This window comes from Notechis scutatus, chromosome 12 (genome assembly GCF_049901735.1).
Source record: "Notechis scutatus isolate UNSWTSFEM ecotype Mainland chromosome 12, rNotScu1.2, whole genome shotgun sequence".
NCBI lineage: Eukaryota > Metazoa > Chordata > Lepidosauria > Squamata > Elapidae > Notechis > Notechis scutatus.
This window is the reverse complement of record NC_142020.1, coordinates 14492819-14504950: the sequence shown is the minus strand read 5'-3', so window position 1 is coordinate 14504950 and position 12132 is coordinate 14492819. Positions and strand designations below refer to the sequence as shown.

Here is a 12132-nt window from a genome sequence, read left to right as displayed (position 1 = left end):
GCGGAAACCGAACCGTTTCTCTCCACTGCTCTGCTGTTGGGTCCACCCGCCTGCCCAGGTTCCCATATTCACTTTTATTCGCTGAATTGGAAGCGCAGCCACTTTGTTGCGGCACAGAAGAGTGCCGTGTGGCAGCTGCGGAAGCGACCGGGATTGTGCAGGCTTGCAGGAGGCGAGTTAGAATGCCTCTGCGCCTGTGCAAAGGGTGCATTTGGTGCGTGGGTGCATGCAAAGGGTTTGCGTGCACAGGAAGCGCGCCCACCAAGTCAACAATCATCTCTGATTGTTGATCACCGAAAGCGGGGAGAACACACAACATGGCCCGTGAATGATTTTTGCGCCAAGACAAGGAGGAAAACAAACAAAGGAAACACATGGGAGGAAATACAGGTTCTTCCCTTTAGTTTTATGCCAACTGCGCATATTGGGTTACATTGCAAAAGGATTGGAAAACCTACCTTGGCAGCCACGGCTTCAATATTTGCTGGGAAAATACATTCATAAGTGTGCGGATTTTTTTCTCGCGAATCGATGATTGTCTCCTCACAGTGTCTCCTGAAGAATTCCTCCTTAGTTATAATATCTGGGGGAGAGAAGGAAGGGGAAAAAGAAAAGGTGAAAGAAAAAGCTGGAAAGGTGATGCCTTTGGATGTCAGGGCAAAAGCCATCCAACTGAATGGACTCTCTGTAGAGTTAAGACCAGAGGTGGGATTCAGTCGGTTCGGACCGGTTCTCGAGAATTGGTAGCAGAAACTGAGTAGTTCAGAGAACCGGCCAATCCCACCTCTGACTGGCCCTGCCAACCCCATCTCTTCTCCGCCTCTTGAGTCCCAGCTGATCGGCTGGGTCTCCTTTGGTTGCCCTGCACAGGAGAACAGAGCTGGAAAGCAGGTTAGTGGGGTGGGGAGGGAATGGAGATTTTGCAGTATCCTTCCCCTGCCACGCCCACCAAGCCATGCCCACCAAGCCACACCCACAGAACATCAGGCCCACCATGCCATGCCCACAGCTGATTGGCTGGGTCTCCTTTGGTTGCCCTGCACAGGAGAACGGAGCTGGAAAGCAGGCTGGTGGGTAGGGGAGGGATTGGGGGATTTTGCAGTATCCTTCCCCTGCCACACCCACCAAGCCACATCCACCTAGCCACACCATGCCCAGCCATGCCCACCAAGCCATGCCCACAGAATCGGTAGTAAAAAAAATTTGCATCCCACCACTAGGAGGGAGGTAGGCTGGACCAGCCACAAGTGGCACGAGTGGGATCTCCATTGACAAAAGACGAGACAAAGGGGCCTTATTATCCACGCATTTCGTCAGCCGCAGGCATTTAGCTGGTGGAGAAGCTGTTTATCCTGGAGCTAGTTAAATCTGGTGAACTTAAGCATGACCTATTTCGAGGAACAAGGTACGCCGGGACAGGCTGGGAAAGAAGAAGCGACGTCTTGTGTAATTGCTAGCCCGCGTTGTGGTGTCAAGATTCTTTGGAGAGGCAGCATTTCAGCAAAGAGGCACACAAGACCCGTGAAGGGCTGGATAAACGGCAGACATATAAAAGGCAGCAATCACACAGGAATTGGATCAAGAGCAAAGGCTTTTCTTTTCAGCAGCCTCTTCTTAGCAGCAGGCATGAAACATGTTTCGGGGGCAATTCAGAAAGAAAACAGGGAGATGATGGCTGGTTCCCAAAAACTCGCTCCCAGTATTAAGACTGTATTTAGTCCCCTTTCACAAGACGGAGACATAACCACACAAACGGCCCTCGTTGTCTTCCTTGGATCAGTTGGCATAGCCAGTTTTTTTTAAAGCCATTATGTAACCACGATTAATCAATCAGAATAGAGCTGGAAGGGATGTTGGAGGTCTTCTAGTCCAACCCCCTGGTCAAACAGGAGACCCTATACCCAAGGTCTTCAAAGTTGGCAAGTTTAAGACTGGTGGACTTCAACTCCCAGAATTCCTGAGCTAACAGGACTGGAGGAGGAATTCTGGGAGTTGAAGTCCACCAGTCTTAAAGCTGTCAAGTTTGAAGACCCTTGCCCTAGACCATTCCAGGCAGATGGGTTGTCCAGTGTTTTCTTAAAAACCTCCAAGGATGGAGCACCCATATCTTCTGAAGGCAAGCTATGTTCCACTGGTTAATTGTTCCTACTGTTAGGAAGTTTCTGCTTAATTCCAGTTTTCTTCTTTCCTTGGTTAGTTTCTATCCATCGTTTCTTGCCTTGCCTTCTGCTGCTTTGGAGAAGAGGCTGACCACCTCTTCTTTGTGGAAGCCCCTGCTATCACGTCCCCCCTAGTCCTTCTTTTCTCTAGACCAGCCATTACCCAATTCCTGTAAACGTTCTTCCTATGTTTTAGTCTCCAGGCCTTTAATCATCTGAGTTGCTCTTCTTTGTATTTTTTCCCCAAAGTCTCAACATCTTTTTTTGTAATGTGGACCTTATGTGGAGTTCTATCTGAAATAAGCCTCTCTGTTTTTAGGATTGCAAGGCCGTTTGTAGAGGAAAAAAAACACCACCAAAAAGAAAGGCCCCAGTTTTCACAAAAGAGAAAGGGTTGAAAAGGAGGAGTGGGACCGGGAAGGCATGTGCAAGAATTAGGATTCTGGAATTCAACTGGCTTTTTGGAGCTATCAGTCCAAACATGAAATTTCTGTGTTTTTTTATATATGTAATTTTTCTATTGATGTTTTACAAAACAGATAAAAAGCAGCAGAAACGAATAAAAAGCAGAAAAGCAGGAAAGGAAGAAGGGAAGAAGAAAGCAAGAAGGAAAGAAAGTAAGGAAGAAGGGAAGAGGGGAAGAAAGAGTGAGGAAGGAAGGCAAGAGGGGAAAAGAAAGAAGCAAAAATAGAAAAAAAGAAACTTTGGAGCTCTGGGGAATTCTGGGAATTGGAGTTCACATATCTTAAAGTTTGAGAAACGTTGAGTTAGAAGAAGACAGGGTGGCTTTAGACAAGGACTCCAGGGTTACCTGGTTTGCATAAGTTGAACTCCAGGGCTCCTCCGGAGTTGAGAAGCTTCTGGATAAGGGCCTTGGCCAGCATCGTGGGGCTGAAGAGGACGGGGCGCCGGCAATCACAGTGAGTGGGTTTCACCAGGCTGTATGGGATCAGGCTGAAGCTCTTATTGATCTCAGTCACGGAATCAAACTCTGGAGGGAGAAGATGGACTCCACTGTAAACCGCCCTGGAATGAGTGGGCAGCCCAACGAAAGGCTGGAATTCCATCAAAGGAACATCGAAGAAGAACCAGAGGTTGGAGGACAACCTGGTTAGCAAAAACCCCTGTGACCGCCTTGCTGGGATTATTCCAGACCAATTTTCAAGGTGTTAAGGAGGAGAGGTGGAATGGCCTAGAGGTGGAGCTCTCGCCTCACAATCAGGAGGCTGTGAGCTCGATCCTAGGTAGAGGCAGATATATTTCTCTCTCTGGGCATGATGAGAATACATCTGCGGAATAAAACTCCACGCTGGCGGCAGGAAGGGTATCCGGGCAGTAAACATTCCGCTAACTCCCTTCAGTTGCCCAGACTCCACCCCGCAAGGGATTATGGGATCGTTAAAAGATGATGATGATGATGATGAGTTTTCAAGGTGTTAAGGGACAGCCTCATTGGGTGATTCGTCCTTCAGCTTTGCAATCTAAGGAAAAGAGGTCCCCATCCCTTTACCCCCCTCAACCCACTGTACCTTCAAATCTTTCAAGGAGAGCTTTGGTCACTGGATGCACTTCCGATTTCACCCGGCTGTCTTTCGAAGTGACGATGCGCACCCGTTCGTTGCTATTCATGCGCTTGTATTTGTTTTCGGACCTGCTGACAAACTGGAAGTGGAGATCCAGGTTGGGTCAAGGGGGTGATTCGAGGCTGTGTTTCCTGTCTAGTCTACCTAGCAAGGCTGGCGATCAGAGAGCTGGACCTACCCTTTTAATTTGACTCTGTGGTCCCTGATTGTTGTTATTGTTGTGGTTGTTACCTGCAAGATCTGGCCCAGAAGGAAACTGGCTCTGGAGAGACGAGGGCTGGTTTTGGATTCACTGGGAGATGCGGCTTCGTCTGGTTGCAGTGTAGTCTAAGAGTGCAGCAACAGAGAGAAGGAAGAAGAAGAAGAAAGAAGGAAAAGAGAAGAGGAGGAGAGGAGGAGGAGGAGGAGGAGGAGGAAGAGAAGAAGAGGAAGAAGGAGGAGGAGGAGGAGGAGGAGGAGGAGGAGGAGGGAGGAGGAGAGAGAAGAGAAGAGAGAGAAGAAGAAGAAGAGAAGAAGAAGAAGAGAAGAAGAAGAAGAAGAAGAAGAAGAAGAAGAAGAAGAAGAAGAAGAAGAAGAAGAAGAAGAAGAAGAAGAAGAAGAAGAAGAAGAAGAAGAAGAAGAAGAAGAAGAAGAAGAAGAAAGAAGAAGAAGAAGAAGAAGAAGAAGAAGAAGAAGAAGAAGAAGAAGAAGAAGAAGAAGAAGAAGATATGTAGGTCAGAATCCCATAAAGCCAAAATGTATGTATGGGATGTAGAAGCAGGAATGTTGAGAAGAGGGGCCCACCATACTTGGAGGCCCTCAAGTTGAGTTGATGACATCAAAGTCAACCACTCATAACAAATGGAGACAGAATACATCTTCTAGAATGGATGGGAATTAGCCAAGAGGCAAAACTGCCCCAAACATCTCACAAAGGGATGGAAGAGGGATGGGTGAAGAGGACAACAACCATCTCAAGCCAGGGAGAACTTACTCGTGGTATCCCATAGACACTATCTGTATCTTCTTTGCTTCCTTTGTTCATAAGTCGCTGGAGTTTTACCAGGAGCAGCTGCTGGGCTCTGCAAAGGAGAGTTGGGAAGGATCAGAGGTGGTGCCAAGGAAGGCTTCCAGCCTGATCATCCACAGCTGGGGACCTTCCTGCTCCCTTTGGATGGCCAAGCAATTGGGACTGAGCTCCAGGCAGCCAAGAAGCACTTGCCAGCCTATAATGCCATGGGATGGACAATATTTGCTCAAACTTGAACTCTTGGAGTACCTTAAGACGTATGCAAGAAGAACCTCATTGCCTCAGAGGCATCCACAGGTAGGTCCAAAAAGTGAAGATGGCCATCACAAACCTACAAGGCAAGCCTTCCCCTTTTTCTATGTGGGTCACATCTCCTGCACAAGGCTTGGCTTCAGCCTCATGGGATTGGCATCTGAAGAATGGCCCAAGGGCAGAGACAGACTTGCCGCACAGACAGTCATGGAGGCTGTTGTTTGAGTTTGCAGCATACCAGTTTCCTGTGACATCCCATCATGGCTGTTACCGGCATCTTGAGTTTTGAACCTGTAATGCCATTTGTACCCCCTGCCCCTTGTGCTCAAAAGAGGGTACTCACCTGCTATAATTGGGGACCGTCCCCGTTTCCTCATCTTTGTTGGTGATGGGATGGACTCGGGCACAAAACCACTCACACTTCCCCTGGTACATGGTGTCCAGGACGTGCAAGATCTCATCACACCTCACAGAGAGGGAGCAGCAGTCCAGGTGGCTGGAGATGCTGAGGTTCAGCCGGATGTAGAAAGAGTCTCCAGAGGTGATCAGACCTTCCTCCATTTCTGAAAGCAGCTTCCGATAACCTAGAATGGAAGGAACACAACCACAACTGGTTCCACGAAACAGGGAAACTGCTTGGTCCTTAGGTCCCCCTCATTGGGTAGAAGGTTCACCTCACCCTTCTTAAAATTGCCAAGTTTGAGAAACACTGATTGAATTCCTACTGTGATTGTTCCACACGTACAATTGTGCCCATCCATCCTGTCAACTCAACGTCAGAGTAGCGGAATGTTGGAAGGGACCTTGGAGGTCTTCTAGTCCAACCCCCTGCTCAGGCAGGAGACCCTATACCATTCCAGACAAACAGTTGTCCAATCTCTTCTTAAAAATCTCCAGTGATGGAGCACCCACAAGTTCTGGAGGCAAATTGTTCCAATGCTTAATTGTTCTCACTGTCAGAAAATTTCTCCTTAGCACTAGGAAACATCAAATTTCCCATTACACAATTATGGGTTGGGGGCAGAGGTATCCCCTAGAAACCACCTCTACTACCAACTCTGCGCCTCCAACTTTTATGGGTGATCATGAAAATAAATGAGAACTCAGGTTTCTTTAAAAAAAAAAAAAAGTATAGTGGATTATTCTGGCTTCCAAAGATCAATCCTCCTGTCCTTTTATCCGCCTCCCAGATCCTAAAGATAAATAGTCCTTCTCATCCCAAGGTTTAAAAGTATGGTATCTCACCCTCATGATTTGGTTTGCAGTGCAATGTAACCGGTCCACTGCATCTCTGAATTGTCCAGTGGATTTCCTCCTTTGTGCAGGTATCTAGGGGAACGCTCATAATTTCTCCTCGGATGCAGCCCTCCACCTGTTGAAAGGAACACCGTTTTATTCTCCCTCCAAGCAATTAATTCTACTTACTAAATTACACAGCCAATGCCTCTGCCCACGCTGGTCTTCACCAACAGCATAATGTGATTTGTTATATAGATTTTTTTTTTCTTGAAGGGCACACAGAATGAAGGGATGGCTGATGCTTCCAAAATGAACCTTCCTTAAAAGGTGTTTTTTTTTTTAAGTTGAAAACTCTGCCCCGGGCAAAGTAGACCTTAGTTACAGCAAGCAAGGAAGAAAAATAAGAACAGCTCGCTCATTCATTACTTCAAAGAACTGTGAAGGACCATCCTTAGGGACGTTGGCAGGAATGACTAGAAAATATGGATGCCTCACCAGAAGCAGTTGGTACCCTTCCCGGAGGCCAGCTTTCTCCGCGGTGGAGTTGACCTTCACAGAGTGGACAAAGCTTCCTTTGATGTTCCCTCCCAGCAAACTGATCTCTGAGCTCAGAGTGTCCCCATTGGCCACTATTTGCTGGACAGCGTGGAAGACGTTGTAGAGGCGTCCAACTGAGGTCACTGACGGACGGAACGGCCTGTGTCAACAAAAGAGGGGCAAGTTCTCCTTAGCTTCTCAGATCACCCTTGAGAAGGGGCTGAGATTGGTAGGGGAGAACCAGCAGTTCCTAGACCAAAGAGAACAGTTGCATTGATGTATCTCAGATGGTTGCCAAGGCCATCAAGAGATTACACCAAGTGTTTGTTCGTTCGGAAGAGTAGGAGGAAAAATTCAAGGCTTTTAAATTCTGAAACATAGCTATGAAGAAAGGCCCTGACTTCTTTGCATGCAACCAGCAATCCATCTGCTATGTTCACAGTTTCATTCTTGACTGCAAGGATGTGTCTCGTCTAACCAAAGTTGCATCTGAGGGTCTTTTGCCAAAGTTGAGAGAGGCAGTGGGGGATTTAGAAAGATGTGGGGCTGAAAACTAACACCAGCTGCTGCTCTTTGGAACACCTCCAGTCACAAGGAGATTGCTTAAAAAAAAAAAAAAAGCCACCAAAGAAATTCAGAACAACTTCTTTAAAGCAGCTGGAACTTGAACAACAATAACAACAACAAAAAAATTAGTTAAATCACAAGTAGAATTCGGCACAGTATTAACTCAGACTCAGGACACATGCAGCAGGAAATGAAACAATGGCAACAAACTTCTGAAATGTCTGGTGTGTGTAAAAAAGCTTTATGACCTTTCAAAATTTAGCCTGGATATCAGCATCAGGAACTTGCAAATCATTTCAGTTCCCTACCTTCCAAGCTTTATTTCTCTCTGTCTTTCTGAGCTAACATGAATTTAGGTGAAGTAATGTTTTCGTCAGAAGAATTAAAGAACCATTTTTCTGGACACTACCACGGATGATCAGGAGAGGTACCACATTCCCTATGTGACAGCCCTTCCTGACAATAGTGCTATTCTGCCGGTTTGGCCTGGTTCTAGTGTACCAGGAGCACCGAAGATCGGCTGAGACTGAGCCTGTTCTCGCTGACGAGGTGAGTAGGAAAGCCTCTGTGCGTGCGCAAAGTGCGTGTTTGGTGCGCACACGCGCAAAGCGTGCCCACCAAGCCACGCCCACCGAACCGGTGGTAAAACCTCTTTGAAACCCACCACAGCTTCCTGTGCATTCTATAGTATAGCCCCCCAGCAATGGTACAATCCAAGAAAAAGCAGTTTTGCAATTCCATTTTGCTGAGTAGACCTAAAGCAGACTGCAAGTAATACCATACCTTTCCAGAGAGAACTTCCTAAAAATAGAGTTGACTTGTTCCAGATCCAGCCCTTCAGAATGGTGGGAAGATGAGGAGGAAGGTAAGGAGGAGTACCTGTCAGGAACATCATCTGGAAAAGGAAGTGCGGAATAAATAAATTTATGAAATGGATGCATATGGAGGGAAAATATATCCTTCTTAAAGAGAGGGCAGCGGGAGGGGAAAAAATGGATGAAATATAGACAAGGCTTGATGTATTTGCCTGGATGGATTATCTTTGGGTTCAGAAAAAAAATTGCCAAGGTCTTTCCAAATCACTTTGTCTCCTGGTGATCTTCTCATGAACTTTATGGATCCATCTTTGTTCCTTTCTAGATAGCAGCAAACTTTTGGCTGACCTTGTCTGGGTTCAGAAGTTGAAAGACCTTCTGGTAGAAAGCAGTTGGCACACAACTTCCCTACTGTTGATACAATTCTACATGAAGATGTCCCAAATGACCAGGTATATCCTGCCAGGTAGGAACTGTGGATGGGTAATTTGTTATTCTTCTGATTGGTCTTTACCTTTAAATTGGAGTAAGACTGGGCAGCATTTCAAACAGAGATTCTGCATGAAGTATTGTGAGGTCTAAATAAGGTCCAGAAGATCATTTCTGTCCACCAAATGAGGTTACTCAGAATGCTGGTCTTTAAAAAAAAAGAACATCTTCCAAACCTCTTACCTTCTAATTCCAAAGGATCAAAGCCAAGGCTGTCGTCTTCTTCGGTTAAACTGAAATGCAGAAATATATACTTAATCGTTCTCTCTTTCCACGATGTCTCATTTGCACATCTTAGTATCCCTCAGCAGGTAGCCCAAATCTTGGAGTCAGAACATCTCTGATGTAGGAAGTGGCCAGAGGTGGCCACGGAAGAGTGAGCAGGTGCCAAGAGAGACAGGTGGTAGGTGAAGGGAAGGAGACAAGATTGGAAAAGGTGCCACCAAGATTGGAACACAACCAGGTCACAAAAAGGTGCCTAAGAAAAGGAGACACCAAGCCCTGGGAAGGTGTCATGATGCTCTCCAAAAAAAAAGAAGATCTGGCTCTTCTTATCATTTCCAGCTCTTACCTATGAAATATGACAATTTGCTGCTGCACAGATGGGCATAATATTATTTTTGGAGCTATGTTGTGGTTATTATTATTATAATTATTATTATTATTATTATTATTATTATTATTATTATTGTTATTGTTGTTGTTGTTGTTGTTGTTGTTGTTGTTGTTGTTGTTATTGTTATTCGAAATGAGAAGGGTTTTCAGGTGATTGCAACAGTAAAATTGCATCGGTCACTTTACCCAACGCAAGCAAACCCATTGAGACATTCGATGCCACACTGCCAGCCCTATGCATCTGCCACAAATGTGTGTGTGTATTTGTGTGTCTGTGTCTGTGTGTCCTTTTGTTAATGTTCGCACCTGCACTATATTTTCTAGCATGGCAGGAGAGGAATGGACACCACCTTTGAAAGCAGTAGGAAAAAAGTGAAGTGACCGCCTGAGCAACCACTTTAGTGGTGGTACGCTTCTGGTTCGGCCTGGTTTGGCTGAACTGGTAGTAAAAAAAAAGCCTTCGACGATCAGCTGAGAGGAGGGGAAAAAGCGCAGGATCGGCCCTCCCACTCACCCCTGCACTTTTCTTTATCCTCTCAGCTGATTGACACTGCAGGCCTCAGCTGGTGTGTGGAAAGCTGCGTGTGTGCATTGGATGCATGCGTGTGCATGCCCTTGTGTGATCACTGAACTAGCAGTAGAAGAGGTAGGATCCCACTGCTGGACCACTTCTTTCATGACGTTGGAGGCCGAACTACATGTTACACACAACCAGGGGTGGGATTCAAAAATTTTAACAACCAGTTCTGTGGGCGTGGGTTAGTTGGTGGGCGTGGCTTGGTGGTCATGTGACTGGCTGGGCGTGGCCAACTCAACATCACTCACATCGAGGCACGCATCTCCTCGCCTGGCCTCTCATGACTGTGGGGATGCTGCGACAGTCGTAAGTGTGAAAAATGGTCCTAAGTCACTTTTTTCAGTGCCATTGTAACTTTGAATAGTCACGCCACACAAGGAAAATACCAGCAAAGGAGGGGGAAAAAACTCCAGAGAGGTTCCTGAGACAGGAAGTCTAGTCCTGCCAAGAATGTAATAAGGGTTAATGGAAAAGCAGTTTCTGTAAGCAACACCAGAATGTTTCCTTCCTGCCTTCCTTACAGGATTAGCCCAGTAATTTCTTCTAACAACCGCTTCTCCGAACTGCTTAGAATGTTAACAACTGGTTCTACAGAATAGATGTGAACCTGTAGAATCCCACTCCTGCACACAACGCTCCCAATTTTTGAAAGGAAAAGAAACTTCTGGAGGCTGTGACTGGAAGGAAAGGAAACATAATGTATATAAATCTTTTTGGGTTCCCTTTTTGTACTCGGAATGGCTCCTGCAGGGATCATAACTTCCCACAGTGAAGATGGATCTCTGCTGTAAGAGTTGAGGATTATATACCAACAGATTCAGTGCCCTCTTCCAGTCACGGCCACCTGAAACTGGCTGCTTTTTATTTCCAAACATCAGATGAATGTTACCTGCGCTTGTGAGAAAGCTCTAATTCAGCTCTTAAAATTGTCCCAGTAAATCAGACCAAGGAACACTCAATGGAGGTAGAAGAACATTGAATAAATGATCATGCTTGCCTTGGATCATGTTATACCATCAGTAAAATCATATAATAAATGTTTTTCTCTTGCACGATCAGGGGAAGGCAGTTTCCACTGCATATTTTCATTTTGGATGATTAAACGCTTACAATCCCTACACAATTTTTGACAGCACACCGTAGCTACACAGTGTCTGGAATGGTTCCGAGCATGGCCACTTTCTCCTGTGTCATCCTCCTAGTTACAAACCTTCACCTGAGATACTTGTGATTGAATTTCCTGATGTTCTTTTTTTAAAAGATAACGTTTAACATCAGCTGCAGGGATTTCAAATTGGCTCAAGGTAATGGAACTGAGAAAGGTTGTAATTGCCTTCAAGGTGGAGCAGAGAAATGACACCAAATCATCTCACATCCGATTTCCTCCTCAGTCAGACCAGGATAGTTTCTGGAGGTAGGAATTGAGTTGGGGAAAGGATCCAGGGAAATAGGGCTCAACGTTTGTCTGCCAGGAGGATAAATCTGGATGGTTTATTTATATAAGCCAGTATTTGACCTGGGGACCATCGACTTTGGAGAGAAGCCTGGGAAGAGAAGATGACTCAACAGTAGAAGGACAGTAAAAAGAGATTGCACAGAGGTAAGTAAAGAAAGCTGAGAGAACCCCCATACACAGTGGTGGCCCCAAATAAACCTTGGCAAGTGTCGCCCGCATTTTTGATCTGTATGAATATGCCCTCAGCATTTATTTATCTCTTAGTTTCCCTGCAATGAACTGTATGGAGTTCCAAAGGCAAGCATGATTATTTATTTGGAGCAGGAGTGGGCAACTGTGCTTTAAATTTACAAGCTGTGGACTTCAACTCCTAGAATTTTATTACCTATGGACTTCAACTCCCAGAATTCCTTTTACAAGCTGTGGACTCCAGCGCCTAGAATTTAGCAATCTGTGGACTTCAACAACCAGAATTCCTTTTATAAGCTGTGGACTTCAATTCCTTAAATTTATAACCTGTGGACTTCAACTCCCAGAATTCCTTTTATAAGCTGTGGACTTCAATGCCTAGAATTTAGCAAGCTGGCTCAGGAACTCTTGGTGAGCTGAAGTCCTCAATTCATAAAGAGGTCATAGTCACCCACCCCGATTTAGACCCTTCCTTTCCCCAAACATGCCAGTCCATCCTCATTATCTCCGAGGAATGATGGAGAATACCCTTTTCTTTTTCTTGGAGGTCATCAGAATGACAGGAGTTGGGTTGTAGGTCAATCTGAGTTCTTCTCTGGGACTCCTTCGAGAAGAAGTCCATACATCTTACATGTATGAGGTTGA

At 45.7% G+C, this 12132-nt stretch overlaps 1 protein-coding gene across 7 annotated transcripts in view; it reads right to left on the bottom strand.

Moving 5' to 3' along the window:
* The window catches only part of CARD11 (caspase recruitment domain family member 11), a 46031-nt gene that overhangs the window by 5937 nt on the left and 27962 nt on the right, over positions 1 to 12132 (bottom strand). For 6 of the 7 annotated variants that reach the window (XM_087942206.1, XM_087942205.1, XM_087942208.1 and 3 more), the window contains exons 13-22: positions 8834 to 8883; positions 8130 to 8241; positions 6738 to 6939; positions 6249 to 6375; positions 5347 to 5587; positions 4716 to 4803; positions 3974 to 4069; positions 3689 to 3821; positions 2971 to 3150; positions 459 to 583 (exon numbers count right to left, since the gene is read on the bottom strand). In XM_087942206.1, the coding sequence (XP_087798332.1) occupies positions 459 to 583; positions 2971 to 3150; positions 3689 to 3821; positions 3974 to 4069; positions 4716 to 4803; positions 5347 to 5587; positions 6249 to 6375; positions 6738 to 6939; positions 8130 to 8241; positions 8834 to 8883 (1354 nt within the window). The remainder of the gene's footprint in view (positions 1 to 458; positions 584 to 2970; positions 3151 to 3688; positions 3822 to 3973; positions 4070 to 4715; positions 4804 to 5346; positions 5588 to 6248; positions 6376 to 6737; positions 6940 to 8129; positions 8242 to 8833; positions 8884 to 12132) is intronic. The other variant, XM_087942209.1, reaches the window with a different exon arrangement.